Source organism: Cataglyphis hispanica, chromosome 3 (genome assembly GCF_021464435.1).
Source record: "Cataglyphis hispanica isolate Lineage 1 chromosome 3, ULB_Chis1_1.0, whole genome shotgun sequence".
In the NCBI taxonomy this organism is placed as follows: Eukaryota; Metazoa; Arthropoda; class Insecta; order Hymenoptera; family Formicidae; genus Cataglyphis; species Cataglyphis hispanica.
Window position 1 is genome coordinate 9,121,122 of NC_065956.1, and position 23,266 is coordinate 9,144,387.

A 23,266-nucleotide genomic window follows, 5' to 3' on the forward strand; every position below is an offset into this window, starting at 1 on the left:
CGATAGGCGATAGCTGAATTCTTGCTAAACGGAAACCTCGAAATCGCGACCTGCACAATAAATGCAAATGCGAATCAAATTAATGCAAATACAATGCGGCCATGGATTATATATAAAGTGATAAATATAAATGCTTTCTCTCTCTCTCTCTCTCTCTCTCTTTCGTTCTCGAGCATCGCGCATCTGAAAATGTAATGCATGTTTCGTAACTTCTTCCCGTACGTTCGCACACGCGGGAATTTACATAACGGCATTTTCTGCACGTTGGATATCATGCGCGTGCAATAGTCAGGCGTCAGACTTGTTCAGCCGCGCACGGAGTATCACAGACGTACATACGTATAACATCGACCAACTTGAGGAGCCTCCAGGCAGATCGACGATGTGTGTAATCGAGCGACAGTGGTTGTGTAGCAGTCAGTAACTGAGGAGGAACCGAGAAGGACTGTGTGTGCTGTACACAGTCCTCCTCGCTTGCCGGGAGTTTCGAGGTTGTCTTGAAGGGGATATATCATCGGACCCTCTGTGATACAGTGTCCTTCATGCACATTTCGTTGGATCGTACATCATTCCCGACGTTACCATCACATAGCGCGCACAAGCAGGCCTTCCGATAGAATTACGCGATACGCGACGTCTTCGGCTTCTCGTAGAGAAAGCGCTTAAAGCGCTTCCGTATCAAAGCGGCAAAATAAAGTTTCGAAATAGAGAATCTACTTTTTTGACTGTGCGCATATACGAGAGAGCTGGTCCCTTTATACCGCTAGCCCTCCAATCTCTGTACAGGAATCGATAGTCTAAAGTTTCGTGCTCGCCGGTTTTTTTTCCAATTACTCTCGTCGGATTCCTTTATCGGGTGCGCTTGGAATAGTTTTTCGTAGTTATGCGATGGTTTCCGTTAGGCAATTTCAGTAAAATGTACAAGCGTCTGTGATGTAAAGAAAACGAACTTTTGATTTGATATGTATTTCTTTTTCTTTCCCCTCTTCCTCCTTTCATCTCTCGGCTAACCAACAAAGGATCGTAATCCTCTCGCGAATAATCGAAACAGTTATTGAACGCATTGCATTTCATCTTCAGATAATCCTCGGACAAATCTATAATTTTCATGCTTGAATTAGGATGCCTACTGACGAGGAACGATTGATGAGGTTCTCTTTGATGTTGTATTGTCAGAAAAATAACCTGAATAGAATGAGCTTGTGTATAGAGCATAGATATCAAGCATATATATATATATATATATATATATATATATATATATATATATGAATAAAATACTCTTATATAACTCTAATATACTCTAATATACTCTTATATAATCTTCTCTAATATAATCTTTTTTCTTTTTAAATTTTGTCTGTTATTTCATGCTATCATCTTTAAAGAATTAATAAATCATATTAATGTTCGATTCCGACAATCTGATTTTGCTTATTGATGCAGTAAAATATTAACGACAACAAATCATTTGAATTAAATATATTTTGAAATGGATTAATAATAACATGTATACGATAATAAAATATTTTTATTCATAGGTCGTAATCAGTTGTATGTAAAGATATTCGCCGAATGATTTATTCAATGCGATTTTTATATATAATAAAAAGAGATTGGATTAGTAATTATTTTACTAAATAGTAATGACAGTTATGTTGTTTTATCTTTTATTGTATCAAGTTACGTTGATACGCGATCGCGTTTAAAATAACATGTTAATTTTTATTTCACCGCGCCATCGATCTTTGTTAAGCAAATATAATGCAACTTTAAAGCAAATCCCCTCGAACGCTTCCAGAATGTCCACTTACACGCCATTCTTTGCGTGGGAATCTCTTTGTTTGTGTTTGCAGCGCGTGGCAGAGAAAACTCTTTTCAGATTTGAATGTTTTATCGCGTGGAGTAGTATCGATTCTGTTTCTATGTGACTGCTAGAGAAGATGTCTAGTGTCGGAGCGCAGAATTTAAATCATTTCGCGCTGCATCGCGCTAAGCAAATATTCCACACTTATGTTTCTACATATACGAAGAGGCCGCGCTTCAGCAAAGTAAATATAATTTAGCCCGAATTATATAAATCTCGTGCTCTGCGCGTGCTAGGAAGAAGATATCTTTGAACTTGGAATTATAAATTAGATTAATAAGTCAATTTCGACATTCAGAATCGCTGCATTCGTGTTAATCTTTCGGTTTAAATATTACCTTAACTCATTGACATTTCGATTTGTTAGTTCTTTAAAATTATTTAATCTATTTCAATTTTTATAAGAATTAATGAAGATTATATATAATTATATATAAGAATTAATTAAGAATTATATATAATTACATATAAGAATTAATTAAGAATTATATATAATTTTTATTATTTTATTTTATATTAATAAATTAATTCGATTTTATACAGTATTTTTTTCACACAAAAGAAAATATTTCATTTAAAAATATATCGATTTTAATTTCAATTTCAATAACAGTTTTATAAATTAATTCAAGAGAATAATACAAAATGTAAATATTTCTCTATCATATTATATTAATTTTATATATTTGAGATATATATATTAATTATATTCTTGTCAACATTGATTCTAAAATAGGCCTGTTATTTTATCCATCTCCCTATATCTTACTTTCCTATTTTCTCGCGTTATGATCCCAACTGCCAGTTCACCTAATATAGCGACGCGTGAAATAAGTCCGACTGCGAGAGGAGGCTTAACGGTTCTCGTCCCGCCATAATCACCGAGAGATCTAAGTAAATCCAGGTATGTCAGCGTAACTTAAAGCAAAGCTACCCACGCGCACACGGTCAGTCAGCTAGTCAGCCAGCCAGCCAGCCAGCTAGCTGGCCGGCCGGGAGCGTCGGCGCGAGTGACAGTGGTGCTCCGCGACGCGGGAGATTTCATCCCCCTCGTGTCCGCGTCGCGTCATGGCACATCGAAGCGAGATGAACGGCGCGGTGGGGACGAACGACGTGCTACCCCCTCGCTGGTCTCACTAGCGCGCGCGACTAGATGCGATAGTGGGGAGAGGTAAAGAGGTGGGGGAGTGATTCGCCTCGTGCGTCGGATATACGTAGTCTCGCGGCAGGTCGGGAGTTCAGTCTCGACGCGATAGCGATACCTTGGTGTCGCGTTAGACGCGTGCGACCGACACGTGTATGACGAGAATCATGGGTGAGATACGTGCCGTGCTGTGCCCGCGCCGACGACAGGTGCCCCTTCTGGTAGTGACAACTCTGTTAGTGGGCGTGCGTGCGGAGTTAGTCGGTGAGTAAACAAAATATACTATTTTTTATTTTGGTCCCGCTTCGAACGTTTATCGTGCGCGCCGGAATCATGTAAATGACACTTGTAGTACTAGCTGAAATTATTAATTGCTGCTCGTTAAAAATATTTATCATCGCATGTGATTTGCGAGAAAATATGTGAAATCTATGAGAAAATAATAAACATATTTTCAATTTTGCACGTGAGCATCTATATATAGTTTATAGATAAAGCGATAGTGCGATTAAAAACTATTTGATAGCATTTAGATGTAAAATTTGGATGTAAAAAAAAATATTTAACAAACGTGGAGCATATTGAAAAAAAGAACTTGTTTCTTTGAGAATCTTTTTTTATTATATATATATTTGATTTTTTTTTTTTGAGGACAAATTCTATAATTATAAAATATAAATATTTTTATCGCTCATTAATATATAGTCGAGTTTAATAAAAATTGTTATTGGATAGAACGTAATTAAAATCAAAGACTGAAAAAAGATTTTTGAATGGTTGTCGATTGCACTATCCCGAGCTATGATTAAAAGCTAATTTAATCTTTCAAGTAAGAAATTTTTAAAATATTGAAGAGATTTTAAAAAGGATTTATGTTACTAATAATAAAACAAGTTTATAAAAAAGACATAAAAAAGACAGAGATATTTCTAATAATTATTTTTTTTATATGCTAGTAAAATATTAATAATGCTGTACTCTTTTTATGATACGACACAGCAGAAATCTTAATATCTGAGATAATATTTCAACTAGTATTAAAACTTGTGTAAATGTATTTTCATCAGTAAAATCAGAAGTTAACGCGACGAAAGATCGGTTTTTATTTGTTAATTGTCGGATCTATAATCGCGAACGTTGGCGTGACAGGAATTTCGATATTTGGCTTGCGTTATGGTTTTAACGCGTTTCGATTTGTCGCACGAGGAAATCGTGCGACGAATAATTCATTTCATTGCCTTTATCGAGCTCGGTTTTGCCACTTTTCAGTTTTGTTCATGACGTTTACGAGAGACAGTGGTGATTTGATTTTACGTTTTATTTTTCAATTATGAACACTGCTATCTGTGGTTACATGTTATATGCCATTGTGTCATCGAATGATACATGACATTTCCTTTTCTCTCGCACGAAATATTCGCGTATCTATCTGAAAATTATGATTAAACAAATATAACGATATGTTGATGACGATGTTCATACGAATCATTAAAATAAGATTGCTGTAGTATTTTGAACATAATTAAAAATATGATTAGAAATCTTTTCGTATATTGCATCAAGAAAGTAAATTGTGTAATGAAAAAAAGGCAAGAAATAGTAATCTTGCTTTTCAAGTTGCATAAAAACATATTTTTGGACAAAATAACGACGATGTTTATCGACATACGTTTATCGTAAAATTTCGGAAGTGCATCATTTAGTTTATATAACGTTTTGATGCTGCAAATTTTCTTTTCTGTTGCCTTATTGAAGAAATTTTCACTTGCCGATGTGTCACCGTGCAATTCCAGACGCGCTTTGCAACACATATTTTCCTTTGCAGAAAAGACGCGTTTATATCGCTCGATTCCGTTTTATACCGTACTTGACAGTTTCCGAAATTGTTTCATATTTGTGAAAATTATCTAGGCGAAATCGATTGTTCCTTGAATAAAAAAATGCACGAAGATTTATTTCTTAACAGTCTTTCAGTAGATGTATATTAATTGTTGTTTTTTTTTAACATTTTTTATATTTTAATTTTGCAAGTTATTTATATTGGAGAAATTATGTCTTCTAATATTAGCATAAAAGATTTTCACTTTTGTAAATTAACAACATGCATCTTTTCACGAGCGATAAAGAATATCGGACTAAGATTATTTGCTATTTATTTTTATAACATTTTTATAGCATATATTCTTATTTAAACTGGATGGCATTGTTTACTAAGCATCTTATTTACAAAATAATTTTTAATTTATTAATTAAGTGGTAGGACAGTTCGCAACCAGCTTAACGTTAAGCGCATGCATCGTATTTTGGAGCAAGAAAAGTTGCGCGAGAGAGAAAAGAATGTTTATGGGATGGGAAGCTCGAAGTTTGGTCGTAACATTATCTCGCTAATAAAGCACGCAAAATGCTTAATAGGTGTGTAAATTGAGTTGCGTCTTTATGAAATTATAAAAAAGTTGGCACGTGTAACAGGTGGTTTAGTGGCAATTGTTTTGCCCGATATTCATAAGAGACGAATCGAAGTCCCACACAACTCTTCTGAATAATAATAGGATTACAGTGACAGTCTTGAGTATAGAGATTTTTTCGATCGAATTATAACGAATCGAGATGAAGTGATGCATAGCGACAATTCGATCATTACGCAAGATACTTTAACGTTTCATTAACCTTGCTGAAAAGATCCGTCCATGATAATTTAAGCGTTATAATTTACATTAATACAAAAATTTAAATAATATTTGAATTATATTCTTATTACTCATGATGAATAATGAGGTAGATTCCGCATTTACGGAAAGGTTGTGTATAGAAGAATGGAAGTTTTATCCTTTTAAGGATAAATGATTCTTTCGTTAAATTCTCCCGCATTGTTAATATCGGACAATCAAAACGTTTTAAAAATGTCTCGAGTGTCAGTTTGTAAGAATCCGAGCGATCGTGTATTTCAATAATGCTTCCTCTATTTCTTTTCTCTCTCTCTCTCTCTCTCTCTCTCTCTCTCTTTCTCTCTCTGCATTAATAATGCGAGATAGAGAGTAACGGGTATTTGGATGGTTAATATTGTGAAGTGTAATTTATCGCGGGTGCACGACATGCTTTTCAAACATGAGATACGACGCATCATTTCTGACCGTTTTTCAAGGAGTTATTTATACACCCAGGGCTCTCAGAATAACGTCGATGCACCAACGCTATGTTGCCATGATATTTTTGCCGCGCTGGTATGTAAATCACTTGTTATGCAGTATGTTGCGAGCGCATTATCGATCTGCGACCAAGAATTTAGCTATTCATGTTCCACTAATTATTATTATCTTTGATCTCTCGCCTATTTTAATACTGCGACAGGTAAGAGAGGAAATAGGGAAGAAATAATGTAAAAACGTGTCATTACGCGGTGATTTATACAAACGGATGCCAGCTCTCTGCGTGCGTTTTGTAAACGCATCTGTTGCAACGTGAAGCGCTTTGTTATCACACTTTGGTTCGTTACTTTTCTGGGCAACTCGCTCGCCGTAATTTTGTAGTTCTCAGTGGGAAAACGTCTGGCAGTCTGTCGTCAAATTTAACAACGTTTGCACAAACGTTTCGCGTATTCGCATTTGTAAAGGGGGAAAAAAAAAACTGAAAAAATAGAAATGCAGTCGTATTTAAATTTTTGCACCAGTTTGCGATATTTAGAAGCTATCATAGCGCAGAAGTTTCAATTATAATGAATAAGTCGATATGCTGTTAAAATAGATACAGTATAGAGATTTTAATTTGGAGACAGAAATAGGTATTAACTTCTTATTCGTGCAATATTCTACGACTTGACACGAATTATTTTTGCAACTTATCTTTAATGCTAACACGTACATTTTTAGATTTATTAAGGAATATTACATCTGTTATATATTTAAAACTTAAAATATAAAACTTAAAAGTTAAAATATCTTTGTTAAATCGGTATTTTTCGCGATTGTTATCGATAATAACGCTTTGTTTACTTAATATATATTGAAATTAAATCCACAAGAGAAAGAGAGAGAGAGAGAGAGAGAGAGAGAGGAGTATAAGAGGCAAAATTGAAAACATCGGTTTAAGGACCGACATAATTTCGACTGAAAGTCGAAATAGACAGATGCCAGATCCGCAAGTATCATCCAAATCCTTTGCCCATAAAATTGATCAAATTCTGAGATACGCCGCACTGGCAAACGCTTTGGATCCAATAAAGAGGATTAAGTGTACTGAGCTGTAAACACGGTGTGATTGAATTCTGGGGGCGCCGAGGAAATTCCTCCCCTATGCTTTCTTTCCCCGTTCTCTCTCGGTTTCTCGTTTCTGTCTCTCACTCTCTCTCGTTTGTTTTCTCTGTTTCTTCATCGCCGCTTCACCCTTCTTTCGAGTGTTATAGTTTTCTCCTTTGTTTATGTGCCCTTACACGGCTATGCAAGAAAACAAAATGATCGTGCCAAGCTTCTTCCACTTTCATTACCGCGGAAAATGTCGCGACATTTATCCTCACGTAAATTGGACGTCCTCGTACCATGTCTAAGATGGTCCGCTGAGTTTTATGCGAATTTTCGTCTAATGGAGTGTGTGATTGCTCTCTGATATAAATTATCAAATATACAGTTGGAAGATCAACTTTTAAGACAATTTTTTGAATTTTGTAATTTGTTTTTATATATATATATATATATATATATATATATATATATATATATATTTAGTATTATTTAAAACACACTATATAAATTATTATTTCTATTTCTGTTCTGATATCATAAAAATTTAAATGTTATAAATTAAAATAGCTTAACACATTATTTTACATATTTTCTGGCAGCTAACAAATGTTGCATTCTATTTATTGATATTATAACAATCTCCTTTTAAGAATGCATATTATTGCGAATTTTATTCATACATTAATTTATAAATACATTATTTAAGCATTGTTTGTATCTAAAATATCGTTCAATAATTTACGGGCAAAGTTTTGTACCTAATTATTTTATTAGTATCAAAAACATGTAAAAAAGAAGTATTATAACGAAATATGCATTTGTAATAATAAATATCAAATATTTATCATGTCAATTAATGTTTAGCAATTTGTAATTATTAAAAAGAGAGACTTTTTAGTTTTATTCATTATTTCACGATTTTTATTTAAAATTCATGATTTTAAGTGTCAATTTAAGTGTCAAACTTGTGATAGAAAATTCGATAAAATAATATATTAAAATATGAAACGTAATTAATAAATGCGCTTATTCCAAGAATGCGTATACAAACTTAACAATTAATGCAATAATTAAATTAATTTGAAATGTTGTACGTTTGTAATAATATCGGAAATTCTAAAAATATTTTGCACATATTGATTTTAATTTGAATTTATAAAATTATTTAATGATATACGGTATATAATAAACGATAATTTAACAATGTGTATGTGCATATATTAACATGTGGCTTTAGATGTGCGGCACACAATTATATAAATTTGTAGCAGCAGTATAATTTTTCAATCGCAAAAATCTCAAGATTTTTTAAAATTACAGTAATTAATAGGAATAAAATTAATAAATTTCTTTGCCATTTAAAGTTTGAAAATAATCATTAGAATAAATTTATATGAATATTTTACAGGTTTATATAAAATATATACGATGTATATATCTCTTGTTATTAATAATATTTATTGCAAGATGCAGCTATGCGCGTTTCGCATTCTACTTTCAATTCTTCACAAAATAATAATCATTTTGGACGATCGCGTTTGTGAAAGAAATTTATAGGGAAAAGTTGCAATCGCAGACCGATACGTCACGTGATCTTTCTTCATAAAATTCGGCATTCTTTGCACGATTCCGTGAGTCGAATAAACGGGTGTGTTAGAGAGAGCAATAGTTTTCAGTATAGGAACGATTGTCCTTAATCCTCCCCTTTCGTCTCCGCACCTATTCTCCCCATCATCGGCTATTACAAGGATTCTGTTAGCGGCGAAGTTTCGAAGTGGCAATTCCCGAAGGTACAATTATTTGCGGTACCCACTGACATCTACGCTCCGCGCTGACTTGTTTCGAAGAATTGAAATTTTATTGAAACAGATTGCATCTGTTGTATATATATATATCGGGAAAATCGACGGGCGGCAAACAATTTTCTCACTTTTGAATGTCGTATAAAATCATGAACTTTGTTCTCTCACTACAATCTCTACAAATTTATGAGCCCCGTTTCTCATTTAATAAAACTAATATCGGCCGAGTCGCTGTATCTCAATTGTTTTCCTACAATGTTGCTGATTTCTTCTTTTTCCCTATATATTGCGCATTACGGCTCGATGACTTTTACTGCGTAGCGAGTTCTAGGTATCATAACAAACGGATGGAATAGCACGGCACACAATAGAAGTTTAATAAAATCGTCGAATATTCAGTTGAAATAAATGAACAGGAATGATTTGGTTTGACAGCGCAACGGCACGTTACAGGATTTCGATCGCGTGCCACGGTCCCTTCACCCGCGATCGATATCATTGCTGCTAGTTTTACCGCGAGAATTTGCGGATATTCAAATCTTGCGGGCTCATACTTCGCATTATACTCGCGAAAATGTAATCAGGCCAATCGTAGACGCGAGACATATATTTTTCGCTACAAACGGCGACATTTCTGAATACCCAGGAATTCGTCGCGGCATGATTTCTCATTTCTTCCCCAAAGATTTTATACGCGATTTGTTTTTGAGCGAGATCTCGCGGGGGAGGAGACAAAAATGAAAAATTATTCGTAATTTGCCTTATTGTAGATATGTGGTAATGGAGAAATAGTGTGTCAAGTTAATGGACACGCCGATGTATCTTTCCTTCAACTTTAATGGTGTTGGAATTTTTATTCACGGCAAAAAAGTAGATAAAAGACAATAACCGCACTTAGATATAAATACGACGATACACTCATTTTATCTAGAAGCATCGAAGTACTTCGGCAGTAATTTCAATTCAGATATTTCCACGCAATTGAACGGATACGTCGTTCGCCGATAACGAGGATAAAAGTTACTTATCGGAAACGCGAAAGGGCAAACGTGATATAATTACCTCTTTTTTTTTTCGCGATAATAAGTGGTACATAGCGATCGCGGATCTTGACAGTATTCAGCTTAGTGTGAACTATATCGAGGTGAAATTTCAGTCGCGCCGAGCGGGAGTGATGAGTGGTGTACATCTGCGTGCCATACGACGAGCGACGTGTATTATATGACATGAATTAGCGCAAACCATATGTCAATATCGTAATAATTATTTGAATGGAAAACGATGCGATGCACGTTAATGGACATTGCTAACTAATATATTACTACGTTCCGCGAAACCGTTTCAAGTATTTTCGGAAAGATTTTCTTTCCGTTCTTCGACACAATTTTTTTTTTTTTTCGAACAAGCTAGACGCTTTATTTCTCTTCGTTTTTTTTTTTTTTTGCGTATTTAAATTCTTCTCGCATTACTTTTAATGGACGACATTTATCCGCGATATTTATATTCTGAGAAACTCCTTAATGAAATTTTGGCAATTGCCAGACAAGATTGCATCAATTAAGCTTAACTCTGATTTATTCAAAATTAAGCTTATTTATTACTAAGAACTACGTACATATTTTGATTTATTTAAAATAGGGACCTAAAATAAGCTAGAGAGTACGAGTTATTCAGTCGCGCACAAAAATGTCAGATTGGCGTCGATGGATGATTGCATGTTACAGATAGTTATCAAGCATGATTGCTCAGTGTGATAATGCAATCTGTACAGAAAATGAAAATAATTACCTTTATCGATATTACGCACGAGTCTATATTTACTGTGCAATCTAATTTGGCCAGATGCGCGAATTCGCTCTATTGTTGCTGATCGCAAACAAATTGCCTGCATTCAACCTCGATAATCTGATAAACGCTTTTTTCCCCCTTTTTACGTTTATTTATGTATTGTAAAACTAGCGATATTAAATATATCTCTTTTGAAAATGTTACGTATGACATTAAAAAGTAGAGCTTTCTCTCGTTAATTATATCATATTCATACAAAACATAAAAATCAAAGATTTAAAATATAAGCATAAAATTATGCTTTATTTCTGTAGGAAATAATAATTTTCAAAGGTGCGTGTTATTCGCAATATGATCAGCGATATCAGGCAAAATTCAGCCAAACCAATTGTTGTAAACTATCACGTAATTATTACGCGTAATTAAACAGGCTATTAATGGTATAATAAAGCTACGGAATTTGGCTGGTAAATAAATCCGCAGATAGCTGCACTGTCAAAATTTCTATACATATATCGGCATAGGAATTGTTACAATAATAATTAAAATTATATTTAAAATTATAAGTTAAAATAATATATGTGTACAAAACCATTAAAAAGTTTATGTATTTTTCAAAACTCTTGTTTCTTTTTAAAGATAAAAACAACCTGCCAATTTTTTTAAGATATAATTTTAAGATACAATAATATTTTAAGATATAATAATTTAATTAATGTGTAATAAATTGAACATCTTGAGACAAATATTTATTATCTGTAGACGCGGTAAACAACGCTGGCTCTTCAATAATAGCTAGGATACAGGTTCTGAAATTTAACAAAGTGCGGCACATGTAATTCATTCTCCATGTAGTAGCAGCGGAGTTGAGTGATTTCGGCGTGTGCTCAGCGAGCGGCGAGAATAATTCATACGTAAAGCGCATAGCGGCGGGGAGAGTAGAACGTGTGTGTTTGACTATAAAATATGCCCTCCTGATATTGATGCCTCAGCATCAAGCGCGAGGGTTTTATGCGGGCCGCGAAGTATATATAACGCCCACGGAGTCTGATCAGACCGAAATATATAAGGCGGGGAGAGGAGCGGTATAAAATTTTACTCGGCGCAATGCAGACGCGGATAAAGTGTCTATAAGACCGCCGCGTGCGCGTGATGTCTGATTTTCAGGAAATTCGCTAAGTCGTGATATAACGGAGATATCGATTTGTCGACACCGGACAATACGATCGTCGTTTTTATTTGACAGTTCGTGGTGAATCTGTCATGCCCTCAATTTTAATGAGTGACGACGTAGAAAAATAGAGCGGGGTTAAACATCGGTACTGGATTATAGTTGAGAAATTTTATTTAAATTTTGAATATAATAGACAATTAAACGCGATGATAATCGCGTGAAGTTTATATGTGCCATTTATCTTTAATAAATAAATAGAAGCTACGGAAATTTATGAGTTAACAATGTGCGGCGGAAATACATTTTCTAGTTCTTACGTCTCATATAGCAAAATGATGAGTGAAATATATTACGCGTGTCTACTGCAAAGATATTCTAGATTTAGTGAGAAGATATTCAGATATTGATTTAATAAGGACAAATTGCTCGATGCTCGTAAATCTAAACGTCTCTTCCACAGTATTTCTTGAAATGAAAACTGAATTAGAGGTTCAATATAAAGTCTCAATGAGTTCAATAGATGTAAACAAGCGGGACCGAAAAAGTATGTGTCAAGAAGGGATGGCAAAATTGTAAAAATATTTAGATTATATATACGTAATATGCAATAAAAATCAAATTGTCTACTATCTGCTGGTGGGGATAATCTCGATACGAAAAATTCTAGAGGGGAGGCAGAGTTTTATGCGATGTTTGGCAAAACCTCAACGAGAAATCCGAGGAATTGAGATAGGCGAAAAAAATGATTCTTCTCTTCACTTTATCAGAATAAAAAGGTTAAACGGAATATTATTATGATGTAATGAATATTTATGATTGTCGTATGTATTGTTATGATTAAGAATAATATATTATTATATAAATTTTATTTATATTAAAAAAAATGTATTAACGCCAACTGCAGTATACGCTTGAGTCTCGTTACATTTTACGAATATTGGAATGAAATGTTATGAAATGCAAGTATAGAAAGAGGAAGAAGGAGAGAGAGAGAGAGAGAGAGAGAGAGAGAGAAAGGGAGAGAGCGACGGTACCTCAAGAAATTAATATTTAATTGTCAGGACGTGATCGATGTCGTGAAGTTGTATAAAGTTCTCAAGAGTTGGGATCGCAGGTAATTTAATTTTATCGTAGTCTAAAATTTTATCTTTCCGCGTGTCCGTGTCGATTTAACCGTATTAGTAAATTAAACTCCGAACTTCCTTTACGATTCGTTCCATTAATAAGAGTTCTCCATTATCGTGTTCGTCCGGCGTTTGTTTGACTTGCTTTTACAAGACGATTCTTCATTCATCTCGATCTAAATGGACATGTTTCTGCGCCTATCACATGTTTTATGCGAATAATTTTAATTTGAATTCATTATGAGAGAAACGGTAAAGTATCGAACGTGCAAGGAGATAAAGAATGTTTGCGCCACTTTTAAAAGCGGCTTGACAAATCGCGTATCTGATTTGTCAAGCCGCTTTTAACGGTGGCATTCAAAAATTTAACGGCGAAACAAAGTTTGCAATTTGATCACGCGCCTCTCGACTTCCATTAATGGACTTTTGTACTCCGGACTCCCAAACAGTTCTGATATCAGCCAGAGCCTGGGAGGTCAGGATGAGGGAGGAAAGGGAGAGGTAATCGTGCCAGACCGCATCTGCTAATACAGCCGGTGCATCGGGTTAAAGCAATTCCGCTAATCTAGACTGTCCGGCCCGATAACGCGAGGAAAGTGAAGCAATCGCGTGCGTTCCCGGCGCGCCGTTCCTAATCATTTTCCTCCGATAATCTGTAGAAAATCGTTTTGAATTATCGAGATGGATTTCTTGACGGCTATCTCTCTCCTATTTTCACGGTCATCAATAATTTCGACGATCGGTACGTATTTCCTTAGCTTATTAACCGATGGGATATTCGTTCTTGGGTAAAAACCAATATCCATTTCGGAAGTATTCTCACGAGAAAGCGCGAAATTATCTTAGCGAGGACGATGGTTTTATTTTAATGGAAAACTCATTTACAAAACTGGCGTAATAATGCCGCATGTCGGTATACGAAGGCATATAAATACTTGAGTGGAAACTGGTAGAAATGGATATTTCTCATGTAAGACGCGGCGAGACAGAGACTGAGAAGATGAGGCATCTCATCTCGTGTATACTTCATATCTCGCGGTAAATAACGCCTTGTATCATTTATTGTCGCCAGGCAAAGGTGAAACGGAAGTACTTGATTATGTTTGCCTCGGTATCAAAATGAAGTGCATCTCAGAGAGAGAAGGAGAGAAAGAGAGAGCAAATTTCTCAACTTCTGTTTTATTGCTGTAAATTGAAACATCAGTTCATATTCGCAACTTTGACGCTTTTCCACTTTCAAATCAACAATTTTGGCGAGAGCTTTTACGTTGTTTCATTCAATTTGCATTTCTTTTCAGTTGTATAATTAAGCATTTTTCGGAAGAGAATGCCTTCTCTTTGTATCCCGTCTATAATGAATGCGTTATATTTACTTATAGCAATATCATTTATATAGCGAATGAGAACTAATGTCCTTTGTTATCTCGACTGACTTTGTGTGATGATTAGTTTAAGCATATTTTTGCGATCAAAATAAAGTTTAATTGAAAAAGCGCGACTTATAGATTATTTACAGCGTTAAAGCAGTCAAATGCTAGTTTGTATTTATAATTTTGATGTCAATACGAAGAAAAAAGCTTTTAATTTTAAAATACGACACGCGCGAGTGAAAAACTTTGTGCAAGCGCAACATTTCCTGGGGGATAAATTAATCTCTGCCGTGAAAGTAGTTGACGCGAAAAAAATGGAAAAATACGTTTGCTAAAACTGCACGGACACAGAGTGCATCGACGGATAGTTTTTTCTTGATCCTGGATTTCGCAAAACTCCATTTGCTATATTTCTATCCGATCTTTTTGCCTGGGTAAAGATCGGTGATTGCTATCGTAATCGATATTCGCTTTACCTCATGTCAGGATACGTTACTTCCGGATGCAAAATATCCGCGCTCTACTTCTTCAAAACATGAAGAACTAGATTTCGCGATTACATTTATCGCGATGGAGATATGCAGCGCGTATAGACATCTATAATCTCTCTCTCTCTCTCTCTCTCGTGGTTCAGATGACGATTTCAGATAGCCTTTCCTGTGATGGGATACCGAGTATTGATCCGCTGAAATTTACCTTCAAGCTAACGTCGAACAAATCGAGACATTGTTATAGAACTTAGTTTACTGTACTGATGATACAGTCGATTGAAATTTGTGAAATGTTGTATTTTGCAAAGAAAAATTAATATTTGAGTTAAGAATTCAAATCGTATTTGTTTTTTTGTAACTGGCAAGTGGAAAAAGTTTTGTTAACTTTATACGTCATATCAGCGGTTTGTCAAATATCCTTCATTTATCGTAAATACATATCGTAAAACACAATATTTAGACAAGCTAATTAAAATTACAATCTTATAAAAAGATATATTATAAGCGTGTACAATCTTGTTTTTCTAATTGCAGTGCAACGCTTAAAAAGCAAATCAGAGAAATTAAGTTATACATATATGGAATGTATTTGATAGGATTTTTAACGAAATATTTATTATCAATTTATTGCTATACGAAATGTATATCGATCTATCAATCGGACTTTATTTAACCCGGAACTTTGAAGCGCGGATATTAAAGTTTGCAGTTTCAGACGAAGAGAGTCGGGCAATTTTTATATAATGTTAAAAAGTAGACCTTTGCACCGAGATATAAAAAGTAATTAAATTTACATCTATTTACAGTAATGTTTTAAAAAGTTGGAATATTCTTAGAAGCCTTTAATATTACTGATATAAATTTATTAATTATTAATTAATAAACTTAATAATTATTAAAAAATATTTTATTTATTTTTCATTAAGTCAAGATCATTTAATTGTTACGATGAGTTATGAGGGAAAACAAAACGCTGTTTAATTGTTCAATTAATACGAGTACGATAAAATGCTGATAAAATTTATACAGTTACAAATCTCGTGATAGTTGTTCCTAAATAAAAGAGAGAAATTAGCATAATATATAACGTAAGAAATTCAATTGAAATTTATATTTAACAATTCAACTGCGACTAACAATATCCTCGCAAAAATAATGTCTTTATTTAAGTCGGTCGTAACAATGTATTCTGCTTAAAACAATGCTCGGGCGGGATGCTAAATTTAATAAAAAGTAACAAACGATTTTCTGGGCCGGCCCCTTACGAGCGTTAAATGTCACACAAGAGTCCACTAGAAACGATTCAGAGGTGGCACAGCAAATTTGCATACGACGGGGACGGGGGGCAGTCTATCTCCTTTGCTGAAAGTCTGGCACGATACAGGCTGTCTTAAAAGGAATTTCAACCTCAATCAGAATTATTTGTCTTTAATAAAATTCGATTTTATTAAAGAATCATAAAAAAAGATAAAAAATAGAAAATAAAATATTTTATATTGCATATCTTCTCTGAGAAAATGCCTGATCTCCTCTTTTATTATTCGACTTTATTTTCATTAAATGTTCAACCATCGAGATTTCAGCTTGGAATGTACAGTTTTCGATACAGACTATATGTAGATGTATATACGTGAATGTTAAAGCTCTCGATCTACGAAGAAGGTCCAGAGAATTCGTTGACCGGCCATTCGCAGCCAGTTCATCCCCGATACTACATTCGCCCTTGTGACCGAGAAGACGATGATTGGATCAGTTTTACGAACCCCTCTTGGGATAAACAAGACGACGATCTCGTCCAGTGCTTGGTGTGTGTCGTGCCGTCGCACTCGCACTCTCTCGTATGCATTTCGGGTTTCTCGCTCTACACGATATTGCCGGCGCACACGATGGAACAATATTTATTCGTAGTTTTGCCAGGCCCGGAGATCTTTTTTTGATCCTCACCCTTTTCGGTTTACTTGTTGGCGGTGAATGATGATTCCGCAGGGTATTTTACATCGCTCGGTTTATTTTATTCGCCTGAGACCGAGAGGCCCGATTCAATTTCGTACGAACCGCAGCCGGGCGACTTTTATTTTCTGTCTCTTCGTCATGATGGCAGAGATCGAAATTATTTGGATTTTTTAAATCTGTGAATTACCTTTTACGCGGAGAAATTTTTTAAAAAATAGCTGCCTTTTTTTGAACTTGTACTGCCTTCATGTACATTTCTATTTTACACTTTTATGTACATCACATTTTAACATTTTATGAAATTATGCGCGTTCTTTAAGCGTTAAAACTCCAAGTCTCTCTCTCTCTCTTGTTTCCTTGATTAATCTGATTAAATGATAATCATCAGTCAAGCGTGTATTTTCTTTGTCCGCGACCATCAACGACCATCCTGTGAAATACTTTGTATTTAAAATTGTCGTGGAGCGCTTCATCCAATTTCCTTTGCTTATTTCATCTGAATAGTCTCCGACCAGATCCGATTCCATCAGCGATATTATTTCATCTGTCCTCGTTTTGGGCTTCATTTCTCTCGGTTTCATCCTAGTACAATACGTCGCGAGCGCAGTACGATTTAGGTATTATATCATGAAACTACACTATACTAACATCACTCGAGAATATTGAATCCTGATTTATCGCAGACTGACTCGTCGGTCCGGAAATCCTGTTGTCGATTCACAATTCGCTTGCATGTGATAAAATTCGTGAATTTATTAAATAACAATAATAACAAATGCGTCGCGCAACACATTGTTGATCGCGCACAATTTACATTAAATATAATTCACATTCCCCGAGTGTGTTTGTGGGATATTTTTTAATAAAATGGATCGTGAACCTTCATTTCATGTTTATGTGGTAAACTCTTTCTGAAAAGAATCGCTTTCTCCCAAACAAAACAGCCTTTCAAAGTAAAAATCTAATTTCCATGAAGGCTTGTACAACGTTTTGCATTTTTTATTGCAGACCGTGTAATTTGTGAAATGTTTGCAGGCGCGAGCCGACGCAAAATATTCGCAAAAGGGCAACGTGGTGTACACACAAAAAATGCAAAATACAAAAAACTTTTGACTGGATGGTTCGCGAATTTTTCATCGCGCGAACGATCGGAGCAGGTCGCGCGATATTATTCAGCGAACTGGTTGTGTCGAATTACGCATGTTAGATTCGTTTATATGTATATAATTCATTTCTCATACATTTGCCAATGCATTTATCTATAATAATGTAAAGCTATATTTTGGAATAAAAAAAAAATAATTCAATTTTTACAAGTACAAAAAATGAATATTATTAATATTGTTCTTACTTATTTTCGATATATATGTATTCTCTATTAATGGGAAATTAAATGCCAAAGAAAAATGTGCGACATTTTATCTGCTAACTCTGAAACAAATTGTTATTTTTATATTTTGTAGCATTAATAATCAGAGAGAAATTTATTTTTACCAATAATAGAGCATGCTTAATACATGTTAATGAGAACATGATTAAATTTCGTAAGATTTACTTATTAACGTTTTTGTCAGTTTAATTGACTACCTGTTAATATTTCATACTTTGATGTAAAATAGTTACTATTGTAATTAATATCGTTTTATATTTGAGATATCTATTTAGAAAAACAAGATTTTCTCATATGCGAAATGAGCCCGTTGATCGTTTGATGATTTATAGTAATCTGTGAAATGTGTTATTAACTGTGTCGGGATAGATATGTCACCGTTTAATACTATATGTATATTATGCAATACTATATTCTATTTATTGGCATTTAATTTATCAGTTAACAAAAGCAATTGCCTATTCCGGTAATTAAATTCTGTCTGAATTATTGCAACGCCACTTTCCTTTATGACGCATTAGCTCCATGATTATCGAAATTCTCGCAATTTTAAATGTCACGTTACGAAATTGTTGCAATATAAATTAATGTTACAAAGAGACGACAACGCGTTAAAATTCTCAGGAATCAGAGAGCGTTTGAGATATACTTTTAATAGCACGCGTGACTAGAAATTCTGTTAAAAAAATTTGCATTTCGATGTCATAATTTAGTCTTACACTCGGTTAGATATTAATATATATGTAAATTATATCGCGGTGTTTGCGAAAGTTATTCAACCAAATTATTAATTTCTTAACTTTTCTCGAGCTTCAAGTAACTTAAGCTTCGTACAAGCCGCACCTGTCATGAGTTCGAAACTCTCGAGAAAAATGTAGTGTACTATCTGAAAAACAAGATACGACGGCAGATACGGTGACATTATATTAATACAATCCGGAAAAGATGTGACATTTATAAATATTATTGCTGATTAATAATGTTCAGGTGTAGCAAAAAATTCTACAATAACTTTATGAATCCTCCTCTCTTAGAGGATTCAATTAGCAAATTAATGCGTAAAATTGGAGAACTCGTTAAACAGCAAATTCGCTTTTAATTACCTCTGCGAATATTAATGGAGAGTAACACTGAGCGCCGTTATATTGCATGCAATTAAAATGTCACGGATACTTTGTGCGTTAAAGCATCGTCATATGATAATGTATTAATAAACTTTAATTAATTAGCGTCATTAACATTACGATGATGGAAAAGCATTTATTGAAATAATTACTAAATTAATTTAACATTTCCGAAATATCACTTGTGTGAACAATAATTTTTATATAATAATATTAATCAAATGTGAAAAGTTTTACATTCTACATAACTTTTGAAATATACATATATTATCTTGAAAAGTAGCAAACAAATTAAAGATAATATATATTTAAAAATGTGTAAAATGTTTAATTTTTCACATTTGACTAATATTATATTGATTACTGTTATATAAAAGTTATTATATATATATATATATATATATATATATATATATATATATATATAATATAACATACATATTTAATATTTTTTTCAATACATATTTTATTGCAATTAATTTTTATGCTGTTTATAATAGAAGAAAGTGTGAAAAGAATTATATTGTTATTGCTATGAATAATGATAATAATGTTTATGTAGATACGAAAATATCTGGAACACTTGCCTATATACTTTCGCATAGTTCGCCACCGACGAGATACGAAAGTTTAACAAAGTTTAACTAGCACTGCGCACCTTCGATATTTGCATGTACAATATTATAATATCGGATTAAGCAAAGCAACGCGATCTGCCACATATAATATTGTTTATCGACGATTTTACCAATTTATATTATGCTCTTATCTTTCAGAGGGCGAGAGAGGGCGAGAGAGGGAGAGAGATCATTTTATCATTTAAATTTTTGTGAAATCAGCGACGAGTTTCAGTTTAAATCTGTTTTTCATCGATTGTTTTTACGTAACATAGGATAAATCCGTACTTATATTAATGCCAATATTTATTTTGTACATGAGCTTAATTTTCTATTATATATGTGCGTAATATTGAAATATCAAATAAACGCACTTGTCGGAAATATGAGAATGACTATTTTCATCTGATCGCCTAATAATTTAATCGCACCTCGCTACTGATGGCCAGGCTGTCAATTGTGAATCATTTTCATGCGATACATGTAATATGTGTCCAGTTCATTAGTTTCACTGTAGAGATGTTAAAGTATTTTATAACTCGATAGATAATTGAGTATTTATTCAGTTGCCGATTTTGTTTAAAAATCGAGATAAAACAGCGGAAAAACAGATGTTCACAAGTTTGTGATTTTATATTTTCTTTTCGTATGTCAATAGCTTCTTCTCTTTTTGAGGAAGATACAATATTCGCAATTGCTTTTTCTTAGTCGTCGTCCGCAATTCATAAATAAACTTCCTGCAATTTTTTTTTTAATATCCAACTGTACGCTATTTTTATACTAATTTTGTATCGATATTATATAGTATTTAAATCAAAGTGTTCAATTTTTTTAAGTAGATAGAATTTAATCATTAATTTCGTTTGTTCGGATTGATTTTGTTTGAAAATACGCATCGTCGGATATACACAACTTCCTATCTACGACATGACGACTACATCGTTCACGAGAGACAATCAGGCCGAGTCCCTCTTTCCTTCCCCCTCGCTTTCTCTCATCGTATCCTTGAAAACGCGATATCCGAAAGCCGAATACTAATTTTCAGTAGATTGCTCTGGCTCGATTTAGCAGGCGATTCAACACCCGCGAATACCGTGTCTACATTCCCGAATTCTCGCGTGGTAGGAGGCCGTGGTAATGTCGGCAAAGGCAAGGGTAACGTATGCGCCCCGTGTGTGCAAGCCTGCACTGTGCACATACACAGACCGCGTCCCACTTCTTGCCAGCTGCCTCCTCCTTTCCGAAAGCCGCGCACAGCTTCACAAACACACAATCTCCTTCGTTACTGTCCTTGGTGTGTTTCGCGCAGCGGTACAGAACGCTCGAAGACCGAGTATCTTTGCCAAGTATTAATTAACTAATTTGCTCGTTTGCGCATTGTGCGCTCCAAACATCTTGATGGATTTATCCCTTTCGATGTTCGGCGTACCGAAAGTTTTGCGCTACGCTTGCCAAGCGAAGACTGCGAAGGCTGTGTAGCGACAAGCTATATCGACACATTCGACGAGAAATATAGGGTAAGCAAACCTATTTTCGGAACAGCATCTATATTTTGGAACACTTTGATTTTTCTTGCGTCAGCCGTCACGTAATGTCGGATTTTGAAATGGGCGACAAAGAGAGCATCAAAGCTTTTTATCGTTCACTTCAAAATGCAGAATGTGACGGTTAAAATATAATAGAATTTAAGTAATAAGAGAAAAAATGACAACTTTTAAGTTTGACTTTACTTATTTCTTTACTTATTCATTTATTCACATTGTCACTTTCTTAATGGATGTAAACATAAATTAAATTAAACAGGATATAATAATCTCGCGTTGTCGCCTATTTATCTACAACCCTTTAATTTTATTTCTGGAGGATTTTAATATACTCTCATTTCTTATTATACGTTTTACAACTTTTATCTCATGGTATTTTTTGATAAACCTAAGAATTTTAGTGCTGTTGTTTAACGTTTTTTGTCGAATATTTTCTTGTTTCCTTTTTTTCAATTTTCTTCAAAATGAAGCAAAAATGAGTAAATCTTTAAAGGATTTTTTTTTCTAATTTATCGATCTCCCACAAACTCTCAAAATTTTGACATTCGGGACATCCTGTATAATTGGAAAGGAAATGCAACAATAATGTTAAAAATATCTTATGAGAAGGATGAAATGTATATTGAGTTTAAATAATAAATTTAAATTGAAGAGTTAAATATCTTATCGATTCGTTTTGCCAACTCTTTTCTGTTGTAATTCTCATTGTAATACAAATTCTACTTATATAATGAACAATTATCTCGTAGATAAGATCGTTTAATGAATGATCAATGGGAATATCATTTAGAATATTAATCGAATAGTTTTCTACGTTTGTTATTCGCGAAATTTATCTCATCTTTTTATACAAACGCGCGCATTTTAATTTGCAGTCTCAAATTGAGGCAACAATTATTTATTCATGAAAAGTCCGCGGCCTATTATAGGCAGACGTCGCTTTGTGGGACCTCGCACAGCGTGCACACGTGCGTGCTGTGCAATTAGCGTAAGGTGCATGCAGTGCATTTGCCACGTGATACGCAGCGGTCGCACGCATGAAACGCACGCGTACATGAAACTTAATTCTTTATCAAGTAGACACACAGACACACTCTCACTTCCCGATCAGGAGATACGCGACTCGACGAGCCGTGAAATTCGCCAGAACTGGCATCCGTCGAAGCATGAAATTTGTCCTCCAGTCTTTCGTACATTAGCACTGCTGATACTCCGCCATACCTTGCCATTATGTAAACGTAACGAAGCGCAGTCATTGCGGACGATAATTGCGCTTAAAACTTTCAAGTAATTCTTCGTATTCTTTCAACTCTCTCGCCGTTAAATAATGGTGCGATGAGCTCGAGGTTAATTGTAAGAATGGGCAATTGTAATACTCGCGATAATTCATGCTCCTGGTTGGAAGACTCGTATATATATATATATCTATAAGCCGGAAAGAGAGAAAGGCGAGGAATTAAATCCTCTCTGCAATATGAAGAACAAATTTCTCGCGCAAAAGATAGTATTACACCTCGCACATTATGTTGCCCGATAAATTTTGTTTTCGTTATTTATTTTCCGGGACTGACTTACCCACTCAAGAGTTCCAATAAGAGATTCTCGGTGAAAAACGACACTGGAATCTTCTCGTGAATTTTTTC

The 23,266-nt window shown here is 34.4% G+C and overlaps 1 protein-coding gene across 3 annotated transcripts in view; it reads left to right on the forward strand.

Moving 5' to 3' along the window:
- LOC126859361 (neurotrimin-like) overlaps nucleotides 1-23,266 on the forward strand; it is a 151,665-nt gene that overhangs the window by 1,766 nt on the left and 126,633 nt on the right. For 2 of the 3 annotated variants that reach the window (XM_050610584.1, XM_050610585.1), the window contains exon 1: nucleotides 3,105-3,275. The exons of the other annotated variant lie outside the window; for it this stretch is intronic. In XM_050610584.1, the coding sequence (XP_050466541.1) occupies nucleotides 3,167-3,275 (109 nt within the window). In that variant the 5' untranslated portion in view covers nucleotides 3,105-3,166. Of the gene's footprint in view, nucleotides 1-3,104; nucleotides 3,276-23,266 lie in introns of those variants that run through there. 3 annotated transcript variants of the gene reach the window in all.